At 44.8% G+C, this 14,479-nt stretch overlaps 1 protein-coding gene across 1 annotated transcript; it reads left to right on the forward strand.

The window, feature by feature from the left end:
* Positions 1-4,215: 4,215 nt before the first annotated feature.
* On the forward strand, positions 4,216-10,239 carry LOC311146095 (F-box only protein 33-like). The gene is made up of 4 exons (XM_084182563.1): positions 4,216-4,746; positions 5,684-5,794; positions 6,172-6,839; positions 9,626-10,239. Exons 1-4 carry the CDS (start codon positions 4,319-4,321, stop codon positions 9,889-9,891), a joined length of 1,473 nt encoding a protein of 490 aa, XP_084038689.1. The 5' UTR covers positions 4,216-4,318; the 3' UTR covers positions 9,892-10,239.
* The last annotated feature ends 4,240 nt before the right edge of the window (positions 10,240-14,479 follow it).

Raw genomic sequence — 14,479 nt, forward strand, 5'->3', positions numbered from 1 at the left:
CCTTGCAAACTGCGCCTTGCAGCGCTTTATGACCGTCTCTGCGGACAAGTCAGGGAGCAGTTCAATTTCCCAAAAGTCAGAGTAATGATCAACGAGGAGAAGATAGTCCTTTTGTCTGTGGCTGAATAAGTCCATGCTGATGATTTGCCAGGCCCTTGTGGGCAGTTCGTGTGACATCATGGTTTCCTTTTGCTGTTCATGAGCGTACTCGTTGCATGTGGTACAGTTGCTGACAAAGTCTTTAATTTCTGCTTGCATGTTTGGCCAGTATAATGTTTCACGAGCCTGACGGTAGCATGCGTCACCTCCGACGTGACTGGAGTGTATGCGGGTAAGCATCTCTGGACGTAGTGATTTGGGAATAATGACCTTCTGACCTCTGAACAAGACGCCATTTTGCACACTGATCTCATCTCGAAAGGTCCAGTATTCTCTCACTGTGAAAGGTGTCTCCTCTTTCAGATATGGCCAACCTGCTAGAGCCATGGACTTCAGTGACTGTAGGTGTTCGTCCTTGTCAGTATGTTGCCTGATCTGGGCTAGGCGGTGATCTGTCACGTTTAAGTAGTCTGCCTGATTGATCTGTTGAACATCTTGTTGTTCCTGCTGTAGCGAACAGATGGCCTGCCGCTGATAGGCAGTGCCTCTACCTGTACATTGTGCTGTTGCCCTGCTCAGTGTGTCGCTGATGTACATCTCAGGTCCTGGCTTGTAAATGACCTTCAGGCTGTAGTTTTGCAGAGTCAGGAGCATACTTTGAAGCCTCTTGGGCGCGTTGAGGAGAGGTTTACTGAATATGGCAATGAGTGGTTTGTGGTCAGTTTCAGCGGTGACCAGCTCTCGACCATATAAGTAGTGATGGAATCGCTGGCAGGCGAAGACGATGCTGAGGCACTCTTTCTCAATTTGTGCATAGTTTTGTTCGGTGGGGGTGAGCGCTCTCGAGGCAAACGCAACGGGCTGGCCTTCCTGCATAAGGCAGCATCCAAGTCCCCTTTGGCTAGAGTCGCTCTGGATTGTGACAGGCTTCGTGACGTCGTAGTAGCGCAACACTGGCATGGATGAAGCCAGAGATTTCATCTCCTGCACTGCGGCCTCGTGCTTGGGTAGCCAGTGCCATGGTGTGTCTTTGTCCAGCAATCGGCGCAGAGGCTCACAGACTGCTGATAGGTGTGGCATGAACTTTGCAAGATAGTTTGCAAAGCCGATGAGACGCTGTACTCCTTTTGCATCAGACGGGTTTGGCATGTCGAGGATCGCTTGGACCTTGTCTGGGTCCGGCTTCAGGCCTTTTGCCGAGAGAATGTGGCCATGGAAGTGGACGTCTTTCACCTTGAACTGCAGCTTCTTCAGGCCAAGACGAAGCTTAACTGATCGGCAGCGCTCCATCAGTGCCAGGAGCTTCACATCGTGGTCGCGTTCTGCTTCTTCGTCTGTTTCACCACAGCCTACGATCAGGATATCATCGGCGATGGGTTCAATGCCCTTGAGCCCAGCCAGTAACTCGTGCTGCTTGCGTTGGTATACCTCAGGCGCCACTGAGACACCAAACGGGAGCTTGAGCCAGCGTTTCCGACCCCAGGGGGTCCAGAAGGTAGTCATGAAGCTGCTTTCTTCGTCCAGCTTGCATTGAAGGAATGCATCTCGGGCATCCACCAAGGTGAAAATCCTGGCCTTGGGAAGCTTATAGAGGACATCCTCTAGTGTCGGCATGATGTAGTGGGATCGTTTCAGTGCTTGGTTCAGATGCTTTGGGTCGATGCAGACCCTCAGCTTCTCTGGTTTTTTTACTATGACCATATTGCTGATCCAGTCAGTTGGTTCAGTCACAGATGTCATGTGGCCATCGGCCTCATACTTGTCCAGCTGGGCCTTCACAGCCACTTTCATTGCAATGGGCACATTGCGAGGAGCACACTGGACTGGAGTAATGCTCTCATCCACTTCAAAGTGTACCTCCCCAGGCACTGATTCAACGGGCATGTTGAATACATCGTCATATCTACTGAGTAGTTGTTCTTTGGACAGGGGTCCATGCTGGACATGATCCACAATGTGCAGGTCATTTGGTACAGTGAACTGCATCAGTCCCAGGCGTTCGCATGTAGAGCCTGAGAGGAGAGGATTTTGACTGGTTTTCACAATCTCGAACTCCAGCTTGTGTTTGCGTCCCCGAATAACACATTCGGTCTCAAAGGTGCCCATAGAGCTCATTAGTTCTCCTGAGTACAGCTTTAGTCTAGTATCGCTGGGAAATAGATGTGTGTCAGGTGCCAGATTGATTTTGTCTTTGTAGCTCATTACGTTGCATGTAGCACCCGAATCCAGTTGACATTGTTGTTGCTTGTTGTGTAATCGTAGTGTCACAAACCATTTCTTCCCTCTTGAGTGTACAGCCCCAATGGATTCATGCATGTAAATGTCACTTTCACTGTTCAGCTCTGAACATTGAGTAACATCATCAACACAGTGAATCTTGCCCTCACTCACCCTTCTTTTGCTTTTGAGACACACTTTTGCAAAGTGATTATTAGTTCCACAAGCTCTGCATGGTTTTCCATAGGCCGGGCAGTGCTCTTTGCCACGTGTGTGTGTATTCCCACAGTATTTACATGCTACGGGGCTCTCTGTGTTCACCGTTCGTGGTGAATTACTCTGCCTCGATTGGTTTTGTCTGAATGTCTGCCTAGCAACAGCGTGAACAGTATCAACGTCGGAGCGTGGGGTTTCAGTTTCCATTGCTCTCATTCTCATGTCAGTGACTTCAGCAGTGCGGCACATTTCGATGGCAGTTACTAATGTTAAGCCTCTCTCTCTCAGTAGACGCCGGCGCGTATTCTCATTTGCAATTCCCAGTACTATTTTGTCACGAATCAGTTCATCTTTCAATCCCCCGTATTCACAAGTGGCGGATTTCTCTCTCAAACGGGTTACAAAGTTGTGTACTGACTCACCCTCTTCCTGTTTGCAGCTTCCGAAAACGAACCGCTCGTAAATTACGTTTCTGGCGGGTTTGAAGTAATTCTCCAATGCATCCAATATAGCCTTTGCATCACACTGTTGTCGTGCCGTGAGGGTGAGATTGTGCCGGTAGATATGCCTGCATTCGCTGCCCATTAAACTCCTCAGAGTTGCCGCTTGTACCTCGTTGGGTTTCTCACGTAGACCGGTCGCCAGCGCATAGTCCTCGAATTCATCCCTGAAGTTGTCCCAATTAGTATTCCAGTCCCCTGTGAGAACCATGTGATTTGGTGGCGGAATGTTCGCTGCCATAGCAATGGAATAGGAGATTTCTTTGTCTTCAGTCATGGAGGTAGGTAGTGATGCTAGCTAGCTAGCCAGCTAACACGAGTTGATCAGTGTTGTGAGTAGGAAACGGCTTGTGTTCGCATATGGAACGTAACTGCGCCTATACTGTACTTAGCTACAAAAATAACAAACGTGTGTTTTCCGAGCCACTTCTGATACCATGTTTCTGTATGATATGTTGGATTAAGGAATAAAGACAGACACCAATGTTCAGTTCAATAGCCTTGTTCAGCCTTGTACAAATCCCTACGCGTGGAGTCTGGGGAACAGTCCAACTAGTCGATTACCTATCAACTAGACTCCGTAACAATTCCTGCCTCGACCTGATTGGTTCTTCTTTCCCATGCCATCAGTTTACAGATAAGAAATTGTGGGATGCAACCAATTGTGTGTATATGGCATTCATATCTGCTATTGGATATAATGTCCGTGAAAAATAATTGCTTTTACATTTCTACAGCATTGGAAAAGGCTATGCTTGTTATAAGGTCAATAATATGGTATCCTACACTATAACGGTAAAGAGTGTGCAAAGAGAAAACGACGTGGTCTTTGCGTGGGCAGAGAATTAAATAAAATCACCCCTCATGTGGGGGACTCAACCGCAGTGAAAGTTCTCCCCCTTGCACACTTGAGAGGTATGGCAAAAATAACAGTCATTGGGCCAAACCATTATTGGAAATGGTTTGATAAAATAACACTACATTTGCAGATGACAACTAAATAAACAACATATTCTAGAGAAAATGAAAGTATATCAAACATATGAATGAATAAGGAAAACAAATTATGTCGGCCTGTTTCAAAAAGTGGAATGTTGCAGAGTATTGTTTTCATCGCCACGTAGTCATAAGTGGTATGATCCAATAGTATTGAAAGCAAATCTGTTGGATGATGTTTGTTTTTACAGAGCGCGAGTACCGGAACTGTACTGGTGTCGAACAATCGTTTAACGGTTATGTTTACACTTTCTGTCCGCGATTAATACCGTAGTTTAGTGGTCTGCGCCATGGCTCTGTACGGGGGTGTCGGAGCCATGGCTTTACCTAGCGAGCTTATCGTCCATATATTTTCCTTCTTGTCCGACCGTGACAAGCTTCGGGCCTCGTCAGTGTGCTCTCGCTGGAGGGAGTGTCTGTTTTACCCATCGCTTTGGACGGAGCTGAAGTTGCGTGTCGGAGGTGGTGCAAACTGGGGAGGCTCTGGCACCGAACAGACCCCAAGATTAGAATTTCTCATGAGGAAGTTTGGCTCTTTCGTGCGCGAGCTACATCTCGAGGTTGCGGCTGTGGAAGGATATCTAAGCCCACTGAGCGGAGTTGAGGGCAGGATGGAACCTGTAGAAAGCGACCCTCCTTTGCCTGACCGCTGGAAAAACGCAATGATCACCTATTTGGAACAGGTGTTGTGTGTGCTCGGATGTATTCGAAACAACAGGTAGTTGGATAGTTACAACAATTATTCAATGCATGTTTAAAGCAAAGTGCGTCAGCAACTCCATACTTGTCAATTTGAGTGTTTGTCGGGTCGAAGTCAGCTAACGTTTAGTAGCTAGTTTAGCCTACCTATAAACAAACCCATGTCATTACGTAATCGGGTCATGTGGTTAATCTACGGATTTCTATTTAACGTTACACTGCTTGTGTGGTTTTCAATCTGTTGAAGCTATAATCTAACTACTTGGTATAGGGCATGTCAGTTTGAAGTGTGTTTTTCTGCTTGCTATGCAGAGAATGTTGCAAGGATTTTTTACAATTACATTTGAACAACATTGCATCAGTGGTGGTCATGCTCAGGCTGAACCACTGAGGTCAACAATGACATTGGCAGCATGCTGTCAAATGCAACTCTTGTCTTTTCAAACCTGTACTTGCAATATGCCAATATCTTTTGGACACATTTGTGTCCTGAAAAGTTCCACTTGCACTGCCACAGAGATGGCTTAAAGGTGTCTTGAGGCATTTCTTTGATGGTAACTAATTCCAGTGTTCATTCAATAACAGCACACTTGTGAAAGAGAGTTCAAGAGATTTTAGTGGCACAGTCAAATGAGGAAAGCTGGGTTTGTGGTAGTGGACCAAACTCCACTCAATGGTGAAGGAAGTCACCATGGAGTGGAATTTAGTCCGCCAGGTTTGTGGTGGACACCAGTGTGTGATGTTGAAAGGTGCTGATTGTCAGAGGCCTTCTGGCAAATTGGTGAGGACATACTGTTTGATTGTGCTTGCAGTTGTTTGTTGCAGACCACAATTAGAACATACTGTCACTGACCTCCACTATGGCTGATTGTGTCCGATTTTGACTAAAGCTCATATCTCTCTCACCCCCTCCCACCCCTCTCTCTCGGCCCGTTCTCTCTCGCTCCCTGTCTCAGAAATATCCAGAAGCTGAGTCTGTATGGGGATACCTGCATTCTTCAGGATGAGGGCATTCTGGACAGTGCCTATCTCAACCAGGTTGACCAAGGAGGCAAGAAAATCAAAGAGTGAGTAGCTTTTAGGCAAGGCTACATCTTGCCCAGGGAGACAAAAGGGCATACAGCAGGGCTCTACACTGACCTTTTTTACAAGGAGCACGTCTGCACCTAAGTTGAAAAATGTAGGCACACACAAAGAAATGTATGAAGCTAGAATCGTTAATTTTTCTTCCAGGTCGCACAGAAAAATACTCAGTTGAAATTCAGCCTCATATAATTACATAGAACACATAGGTACTTTAATAGGATCTCTGTTCTGCCCATACAGTTTTTGTTTCTGTATTGATTGTCAGTGAGTAGGCCTTTATTTGCAGATATGGAAGAGATACAAAATTTTACAAACGTTTTCAAACTTTATTTCTGTGTTTTCCTCTGGGCCGGGGTAGGATCCAGCAGCTGTTAGTGGAGGTTCTGTCTAACAGCAGGCAGATAAAGTGGCTGTCCTCTGCCTTCATGCTGGGCGTGGTGACCCCATGCTCCCTGGCCTCTCTGTCCAACCCCAGCGCCGGCTCCCTGGAGCACCTCGGCCTGCTGGACAACCAGCTGCCTTGCCTGGTCTCACCTGTGGAGCTGGAGCGGCTGGTCCACCTGCGTTCCCTGGCCCTCGACTTCTGTGACTTCACCTCTGAGTTGAGCCACCTACTGGCTGGAGGAGACCGTGCTCCACTACATCGCCTCTCCCTGATGCTCAACGGCGCTGCTCTGGAGGCTAAGCCGCTGGATGGCACCGCCAGTGAGGATGACTGGAAGGCCCTGGTCCACCGCAGCGCTAACCTGCGGGTCTACATGATGGCCCTGGATGTTTGCAGCCAGGACCTGCTGAGGGTGCTAAAACCCAGCCTGCCCCTGGAGAGGATCCACCTTGACAGCTACTCCACCTTGGTCACAGACGGCACCCTGGAGCTCATTGCCCAGCAGTACAACAAGACCCTGAGCCACTTCGTCCTGATGAGGGATGACACCAGCTTCCCTGACCTCAGCATCAACCGCAACGAGGACCCGCTGGTCCTACTGGCCTGGCGCTGCGTACACCTCTCTGTCCTGGTCATCCACGGTGAGCCTGGCCCAGAAGCTAGCATTACATAGCTCACAACTGTTTTAGTGTAGCCTAACTTTTTAATAGGAGTGATTGATTTCCAGTGGCATGGGTTCTACAAGATGTTCTGATAGAAATATTTATTACTGGTTATTTCTGGGAGGAATGTTATGTCTAGTAGGGCTGACCCCATTTAGTCGACTGGTTGATTGTTTGGTCGATAGGCTGTTGGTCGACCAATATTTCTTTAGTTGAGCAGTAGCAACAACAAAAAAGACACCGGTATGATTTGCGCCTGTCTGAGTGGACTGATCAATTGTGGAGGCCGTGGGGATGGCACAGTCCAGCAGGCTAAGAGATGTAATACTGAAATTGTATATGGTTATATTATGTAAGAACAATGGTGCAACACAAATAAAAATATAATTTTATAACGTGCGCTTTCTCCCACGTTGGATAGTGGTCGCTGTCCGCGGTTCTGAAACACATCAGTGCGCTGTTGAATTGGCACTTTTTCCTAGACCATGTTGCTAAGTGCGTAATAGCAAAGTTAACCAGCATATTGGTGTTGAGAACAATGCGGTGGAGGCAGCAGCCAAGTTAGGAGATGAGAAAACAGACCTTGCCTTAATTGTCCAAGAAAAGTGAGAAGAGAGGAAACCCGAACTTAATTAGGTCTATAGGCCTAACTGTTAATGTGCCTGACTTTATAAATCATCCATAAGCCTCCCGAGTGGCACAGCGGTCTAAGGCACTGCATCGCAGCGCTTGAGGCATCACTACAGACCCGGGTTCGATCCCAGGCTGTGTCACAACCGGCCGTGACCGGGAGTCCCATAGGGCGGCGCACAATTGGCCCAGCGTTGTCTGGGTTAGGGGAAGGTTTGGCCGGGGGGGCTTTACTTGGCTGATCGTGCTCTAGCAACTCCTTGTGGCAGGCCGGGCGCCTGCAGGCTGACTTCGGTCGTCAGTTGAACAGTGTTTCCTCCGACACATTGGTGCGGCTGGCTTCCGGGTTAAGCGGGCAGGTGTTAAGAAGGACGCATGACTCTACCTTCGCCTCTCCCGAGCCCGTTGGGGAGTTGCAGCGATGAGACAAGATCGTAATTGGATATCAGGAAATTGGGGACAAAAAGGAGGTAAAAAATAATAACATCCATATATATCTACATAAATAAGACTCATCCTGCTTCTGTTGCCTGTTTGAGTGCTTGTTTAATAGCCTACTGATTCCGTGAGCACCAAGCCTCAAGCAACAACATGTCAGATAAACAAATATGGCTATTTTTAGGCTATTTTTAATCTTTGCTATGATGTAATAAAGGCTTTACACTTTTTTTATCGTTATACCAGCCTCTGGTATTATTTATAATTCATTTAGTGTTTGCACTGTTCCAAATTGTCAGAAGAATTATATTGATAATAATAATAACCCTCCTTTTTCCTTGATCTCCTTCTTATTTTTTATTATTATTATGATAATTATAATTATAAGTAATGTAATTCTCATTAGTAGGCTTAGTATAAAAGCCTTGTATAACCACTATCGAGCTGTAGGCCTAAGATCTCATCCTGTTTAGTCTTAATACCGTAACTTACTTCGGCCTATATTTCAGTACTTACAGTGCATTTGGAAAGTATTCAGACCCCTTGACTTTTTCCACATTTTGTTACGTTACAGCCTTATTCTAAAATTGATTAAATACATGTTTTTCCTCATCAATCTACACACAATACCCCATAATGACAAAGCTAAAACAGGTTTTTAGAAATGTTTGCAAATGTCTTAAAAATAAAAAACAGTATTCAGACCCTTTAGTCTGTACTTTGTTGAAGCACCTTTGGCAGCGATTACAGCCTCAAGTCATCTTGGGTATGATGCTATAAGCTTGGCACACCTGTATTTGGGGGGTTTCTCCCATTCTTCACCTCCCTGACCAAGGCCCTTCACGAGTTACGGTGTTCAGAGTTTATAACCAATTTATTGATGTGATTATGATATGCTATAGGTCAGGCCCTATTGGTCACATGCATGCGATGCTTACATGTCACGTAACGAGAGCAAGGGGTGTATGGGTGGTCCTCTGTAGCTCAGCTGGTAGAGCACGGCGCTTGTAACGCCAAGGTAGTGGGTTCGATCCCCGGGACCACCCATACACAAAAATGTATGCACGCATGACTGTAAGTCGCTTTGGATAAAAGCGTCTGCTAAATGGCATATTATTATATTATAAGGGTTGAGGGAATAGGGAATGTTTTTCCTACACAAATTAAGGATTTCGGTAACTTAACACTTCAGTCAGAAATGGCTGTAATTATGATGCTGCTTCAGCAACACGGACAGTGCGATACACACTGTTGATGTTCTGTGGTGGTCGCTGCAGCAGGGAGGAGCGAGAGGGACAACAGATGCTAGTCACAGTCACGCGTTGAGCCAGGCCTGGCACAATCAAATCAATTGCGGTCGGACTCCCTTTAGTCATTTGTGTGTCTTAATTATTTCATCAAACAGTTTCCTTAAAGCATCAGACAAGCTCAGTGCAGATAATTGATTTGATTAAAACACATAGGATGTGTCAGTATATGGAAACATTTCACATTTTTAAATTGACCAATCGATTGGTCGAGCAAGATTATTTATTTTTGGGGGGGGGGACAGCCCTAATGTGTGTATTGTAGAGGTCATATTGGCAGCATGTTGATATGTATAGCACAGATCAAATGGAGTTGGTTTACATTCAGTATGCAGTATGTTCTTTCTACAGTGGCTTTCAATGTGATTCTCCTCTGTCTGAACACTACAGGCTACACTGTGTGGTCCCACAATCTGGTGGCCATCTCCCGTCTGCGTGGCTCCAGCCTCAAGGTCCTGGCCGTGTCCGAGGAGAGCATCGACTTCGACCCAGACCAGAGGGTCTTCATGGAGGGTGACCCCGTCCACAACCTGGTGAAGGAGGTGTCCCTGGGCCTGGGGCGCGTCTGGCACCCCTCTATGGACTCCAACCTGGTCCTCAGCGAGGCCACCCAGCACTTCCACAGGGAGATGCAGAGCTTCAGCCTGGGCATGTAGGCTAGAGCTACAGCCGCCAGACCAGGCCGTCATCTGGGTCGTGTTCATTAGGCATCAAACAAAAGAAAACAAGACCTAAACAGGGAGGGACCACACTTGTCCAATAAACGCTAATTTTCTGCTACAAAAAGTTTTCCATTGCGTGCCCTAATGAACACGACCCTGGTCTGGTCTGGCCTGCTGCACATGCTCAGTGCTTGTCTTGATGATCTAATCACCTTATAGGTCCTATCTCATTTACTTTTGTTTGTTTATATTTTCTTCTCTGTAGCATGAACTTATTATCCTTTGTATGTGCCATGTTTATCAGTATAAGCTCTATATCTATATATGTGTGTGTGTGTGTGTGTATATATATATATATATATATATATATATATATATATCCTGCTTATGAATAGGAGAGTATAGTCAAGTATTTGTTTAGTAGCTAAATGAGCGATTGGTGTTGCAAGGGGGCTTTTTTACACAGCTAGCTTATTTAGTTGAATTGCAAGTTTTATTTTTTGCTTTGTGTTTTGTCTGTCTGTTGTTTTTTCTCTTAGCAAGTGCAGAGTTACTGTAAACTAACTATCAGTTAATCCACCTTGGCTTTTTGCAATGATGGAATCCTGTGTACTTGTTCGTTCACATTTTTTTAGGGGAGATTAGTCTAGTAGTCTTCCGGCAGAGGGAGGGACAGTGCTGATGGAGTGTGGTTAGGCCCCCCTCAGCCCAACAAGATCCTGTCTGCTCTTTACTTTTGTGTTTTGGAGATTATGTTGTTGCTATGTAACGGGACTAAGATCCTGCTGGTTCTTCTTAACCCAGAGGTGGGATATGATACACTTCTGCTGGTGAAACCGATTGCTGAGGTTTCCACACTGACACACTCATGCTGAGACCCTGTGAGCTTCCTACGTTCTACTGCAGTACTTAAGTCAGGGGTCAGCATTGCGAGTCATACGCTGCAGTTTGCTCTCAGAAAAATCCTCTGTCTCAGGTGGGCAAAACATGATTTTGAAGATGGTGATGATGAGGATGTATATACTATGAAACAATCAGCTAGTCTGTCAGTTTAATCCAGTTTTTTTTGTCACAGTTGCCTTGGAAAACCCCTTGTTCTCTGGATTCAGTAGTTTTTGCCATCAAATCTGCCCCTTTTACCATGGGGTAAACAAACTTAGTCATACATTTGTTTTAAGATGAAGGTGTTTAAAGAATGGCAAAAAGCTACTCCTTGCACATGTTTCTCTACAGGCCCACAGTATTTCACCTGCTGAGCGTTGGATGGAGGGAGGCATTTGTTTGCTTGTTCCAAATCTCAGGATTTTTGCACCTTCAGTAAATTTGTCCAATGAAGGCTTTCTTTTAATATAAAACTGTATGTTGATCTGCGGGCCAGTGTGCGTGGTGGTGTGGCTGAATACTGGATACTAATACTGTGGAAAGAGCTCTTCCAACACTACGCACACCAGAGGTTGTTGGTTTTATTTTTCTAGCCCCGCCTTCTAGTTTTCTCTTAACTTTTAAGAAGGTTAACATCCTTGATGTGTGTCTGTGAAAATACTTTTAATTACGTTTTCTATTGTGTATTTGACGTTTTAGAGCTCAGTGTAGTAGAGGGAATCTGAGGTTGATTGCTCAGTGGTAGAATGTAAATGTGAAGCTAACAACCTTTTTAATGTGTAAAGTTGTCTGCTATCCAGAATTCCCCCTGTATACGCTTATCTTCTTCTTTATTTTTGCTTGTAAAGCTTAGGGAGCCAGTCTTGACTGATAACGCAGTAGTGCAGGGTTCTTCAATTCCGGTACTGGAGGGCCGAAACACTTCTGTTTTTTATTTCTACCTGGTAGTTAATTGCACTCACCTGGTGTCCCAGGTCTGAATTAGCCCCTGATTAGAAGGAGAGGATGAAAAACAGAGGTGTTTCGGCCCTCCAGGACCGGAATTGAAGAACCCTGTGGTAGTGTGTGTGTGTGTGTGTGTGGCTTGGAATAGGTGACCTCTGGTTGTTCTGTGCAGCTGAGATGTTGGAACATTCCGGAGAAGAGGAGAGTAGGTTTCTCTTGATCTTGTGTGGTTTGTGAAGCCGTCGGTCAGCTATTACTACTTGTTGCCTTCCTCCGTGCCCATGACTTTCATTGGTACTACCAAAGCCAGCCATTTTAGTCAAGGAAGAGAAACACAGTATGCAAAGTTCTGTATATTGAGGGGGAAAATAAGTTTGCCTAGAAACATCTGGCATCAGATGGCAAGAAGTGTGTGTGATCCATTACTAACCTGTTTAGTTGTTGCAGTCAGATATGAGCCTGCATGCAAGGTTCCACTTGGGTTAAACTTAGTCTATCTACGGTTTATGCATGAGAAGCAGCGATTTGGGAAAAATGAATATTGAAACTATATGCATGTTAACAGAGGGATTCTAAAAGTTGTTTTTATTTTATTCCTGTCTATTTTTAGTACCACGCCAAAAAGGATATAGATAATATTATTCTATATTTGGAGTTAACTTGTTTGTTTGTGCTGAACAGGGGTCGTGTAAGACCTTGTTAGAGGATGACAAATGCCAGTCAATTGTTACAATGTGTAAAATATCCTAATGTTGCATTCATGCTGTGCCTAAAATCCAGAGTAGCTTTCATTTATTTTCAAATGTCGTTCTGTTTGTTCTGTGTTCGTTTCCAGTTCACCATTCATTGTCTAGTACAGCATTTGACTACCGTTAAAGAAGCATAGCTCATTTACGCATTAGTGGGGTTTTTTGTTGGGGGGGGGGGGGGTTGTGTGTTTGTAAAGTTTCAGAAGTGCATACAACAGAGAAGGGGGTGTATGGTGTGCTTGAAGTAAAGCATGGTGTACCACTTTCTCACCAGTGAGCAGGAAACAACCTTTCTCAGGGTTACTGTCAGTTGAGGAGTTCCAGGCTTCAACAAAATGATGAAAGTTAGGATGAATATTTTTTCCAACAAGTCACTGGATTAAATTAAACGGTCTGTCAGCCTGTCTGCGTCAGCTGCCAAAGATAACTGTGTGAAACAACCTTTATGAAGTGGCCACATGCTGGCAGAGGGCAGAGCCAATGCCTGATCAGCCAAGATGTACCACTACGACTGCTCCTCTACAAATACTACTAGAAATATACTTACTGAATAGGGGGTGAAGTTGGACCACATGTGGTGCACAGCTGTGCTGTGGCATGGTCAACAATAGAGCTCTCTCTACAAATGCACCAGTTTCACTGTGAAAAGTGAATGTAATTTAAGTATAGATAAAATCAAGTTTGGTTGGTTCTTTCAGACCTGTACGCTGCTATGAGACGTGTAAGGAACATTCCACTGGGGAGTTAAAAACAAACAGAAAATGGCCAAATGTCTGCATGAAACATTTTTTTTTTTTTTTAGGGGTAATGGGATCCAGTAGATGGTGCACAATTGGTCTTTGATGAAAAAATTGTTTGCTGTGTGAAGTCATAAAGAGGTGGTTGTGTAGCCCAGTCTCACTCTGCATGTTAACGGGCAGATCATAGCAGTGGAGATATTTTGTTACTCTGGAGAAAAATACCAGTTAGGTTATTACAGCTTACAACTCAGTTGGATCCCTTTTTCTTGACACTTTATATGGAATCATAAATAACATCTCTCTTGTTGAATAGGAGGAAGCTATGTAGCTATAGAGAGCTGCTTGAGGGCAGGTCCATCTCAGAGAGTTAACTGTTGCCTGTAGAAGCTCATTGAGCTGAGAAAGCTAGGACCTTACAGCTAAATGACCTCATACCAGCCTTATTAAGAGTGTAAACACTTGAAGTCAAGAGACCTGAGTGAGGAGAATTCTGTTTGGTTTTATTCCATTATTAAAAACCTGAACCACTATCATATCACAGGTCCACTGTTGTGGGGGTCAGGAGGGAGGCGAGCTTGAAACATGCCACATCTCTTAATGGCTGGCTTGCATTACAGCCAAGTCAAACTATGCAAGTGGAATGCATATAATCCAGTGGCTTTTATTTTTCTGTCACTTACAAATGGAAATAACAATTTATTATGATTATTATTATTATTATTGTTTTAAGATCTTGATTCTTCAGAAGCCAAACTCTGTTTCAAAGGCTACTGTGGGTTACAGACATGGTCTCTATGAGACTGGCCAGCAGGCCCTAGTTTTAAGTGGTATGAATGTTGTGCATTTGTTTAAAATCAGGATATTTTATAGCAAAATAAGTCAAACAATGCCTTCGGAAAGTGTTCAGACCACTTGACTTTTTCCACATTTTGTTAGGTTACAGCCTTATTCTAAAAAGGATTAAATCGTTTTTTTCCCTTCATCAATCACACACAATACTCCATAATGACGAAGCAAAAACAGGTTTTTAGAAATGTTTGCAAATGTATTAAAAATAAACTGATCACATTTACATAAGTATTCAGACCCTTTACTCAGTACTTTGTTGAAACACCTTTGACAGCGATTACAGCCCCGAATCTTCTTGGGTGTGGCACACCTGTATTTTCAGGTCTCTCCAGAGATGTTCGATCGGGTTCAAGTCCGGGCTCTGGCTGGGCCACTCAAGCACATTGAGACTTATCCCGAAGCCACTCCTGCGTTGTC

This window comes from Coregonus lavaretus (assembly GCF_964263955.1).
Source record: "Coregonus lavaretus genome assembly, chromosome: 18".
NCBI classification, from domain to species: Eukaryota; Metazoa; Chordata; class Actinopteri; order Salmoniformes; family Salmonidae; genus Coregonus; species Coregonus lavaretus.

Coding starts and splice junctions, on each gene's coding strand:
- LOC311146095 (XM_084182563.1), top strand. CDS start 4,319: ATGGCTCTGTACGGGGGTGTCGGAGCCATGGCTTTACCTAGCGAGCTT. Junction 5,795..6,171: donor GGAGGCAAGAAAATCAAAGA/GTGAGTAGCTTT, acceptor GGGCCGGGGTAG/GATCCAGCAGCTGTTAGTGG. Junction 6,840..9,625: donor CTCTGTCCTGGTCATCCACG/GTGAGCCTGGCC, acceptor TGAACACTACAG/GCTACACTGTGTGGTCCCAC.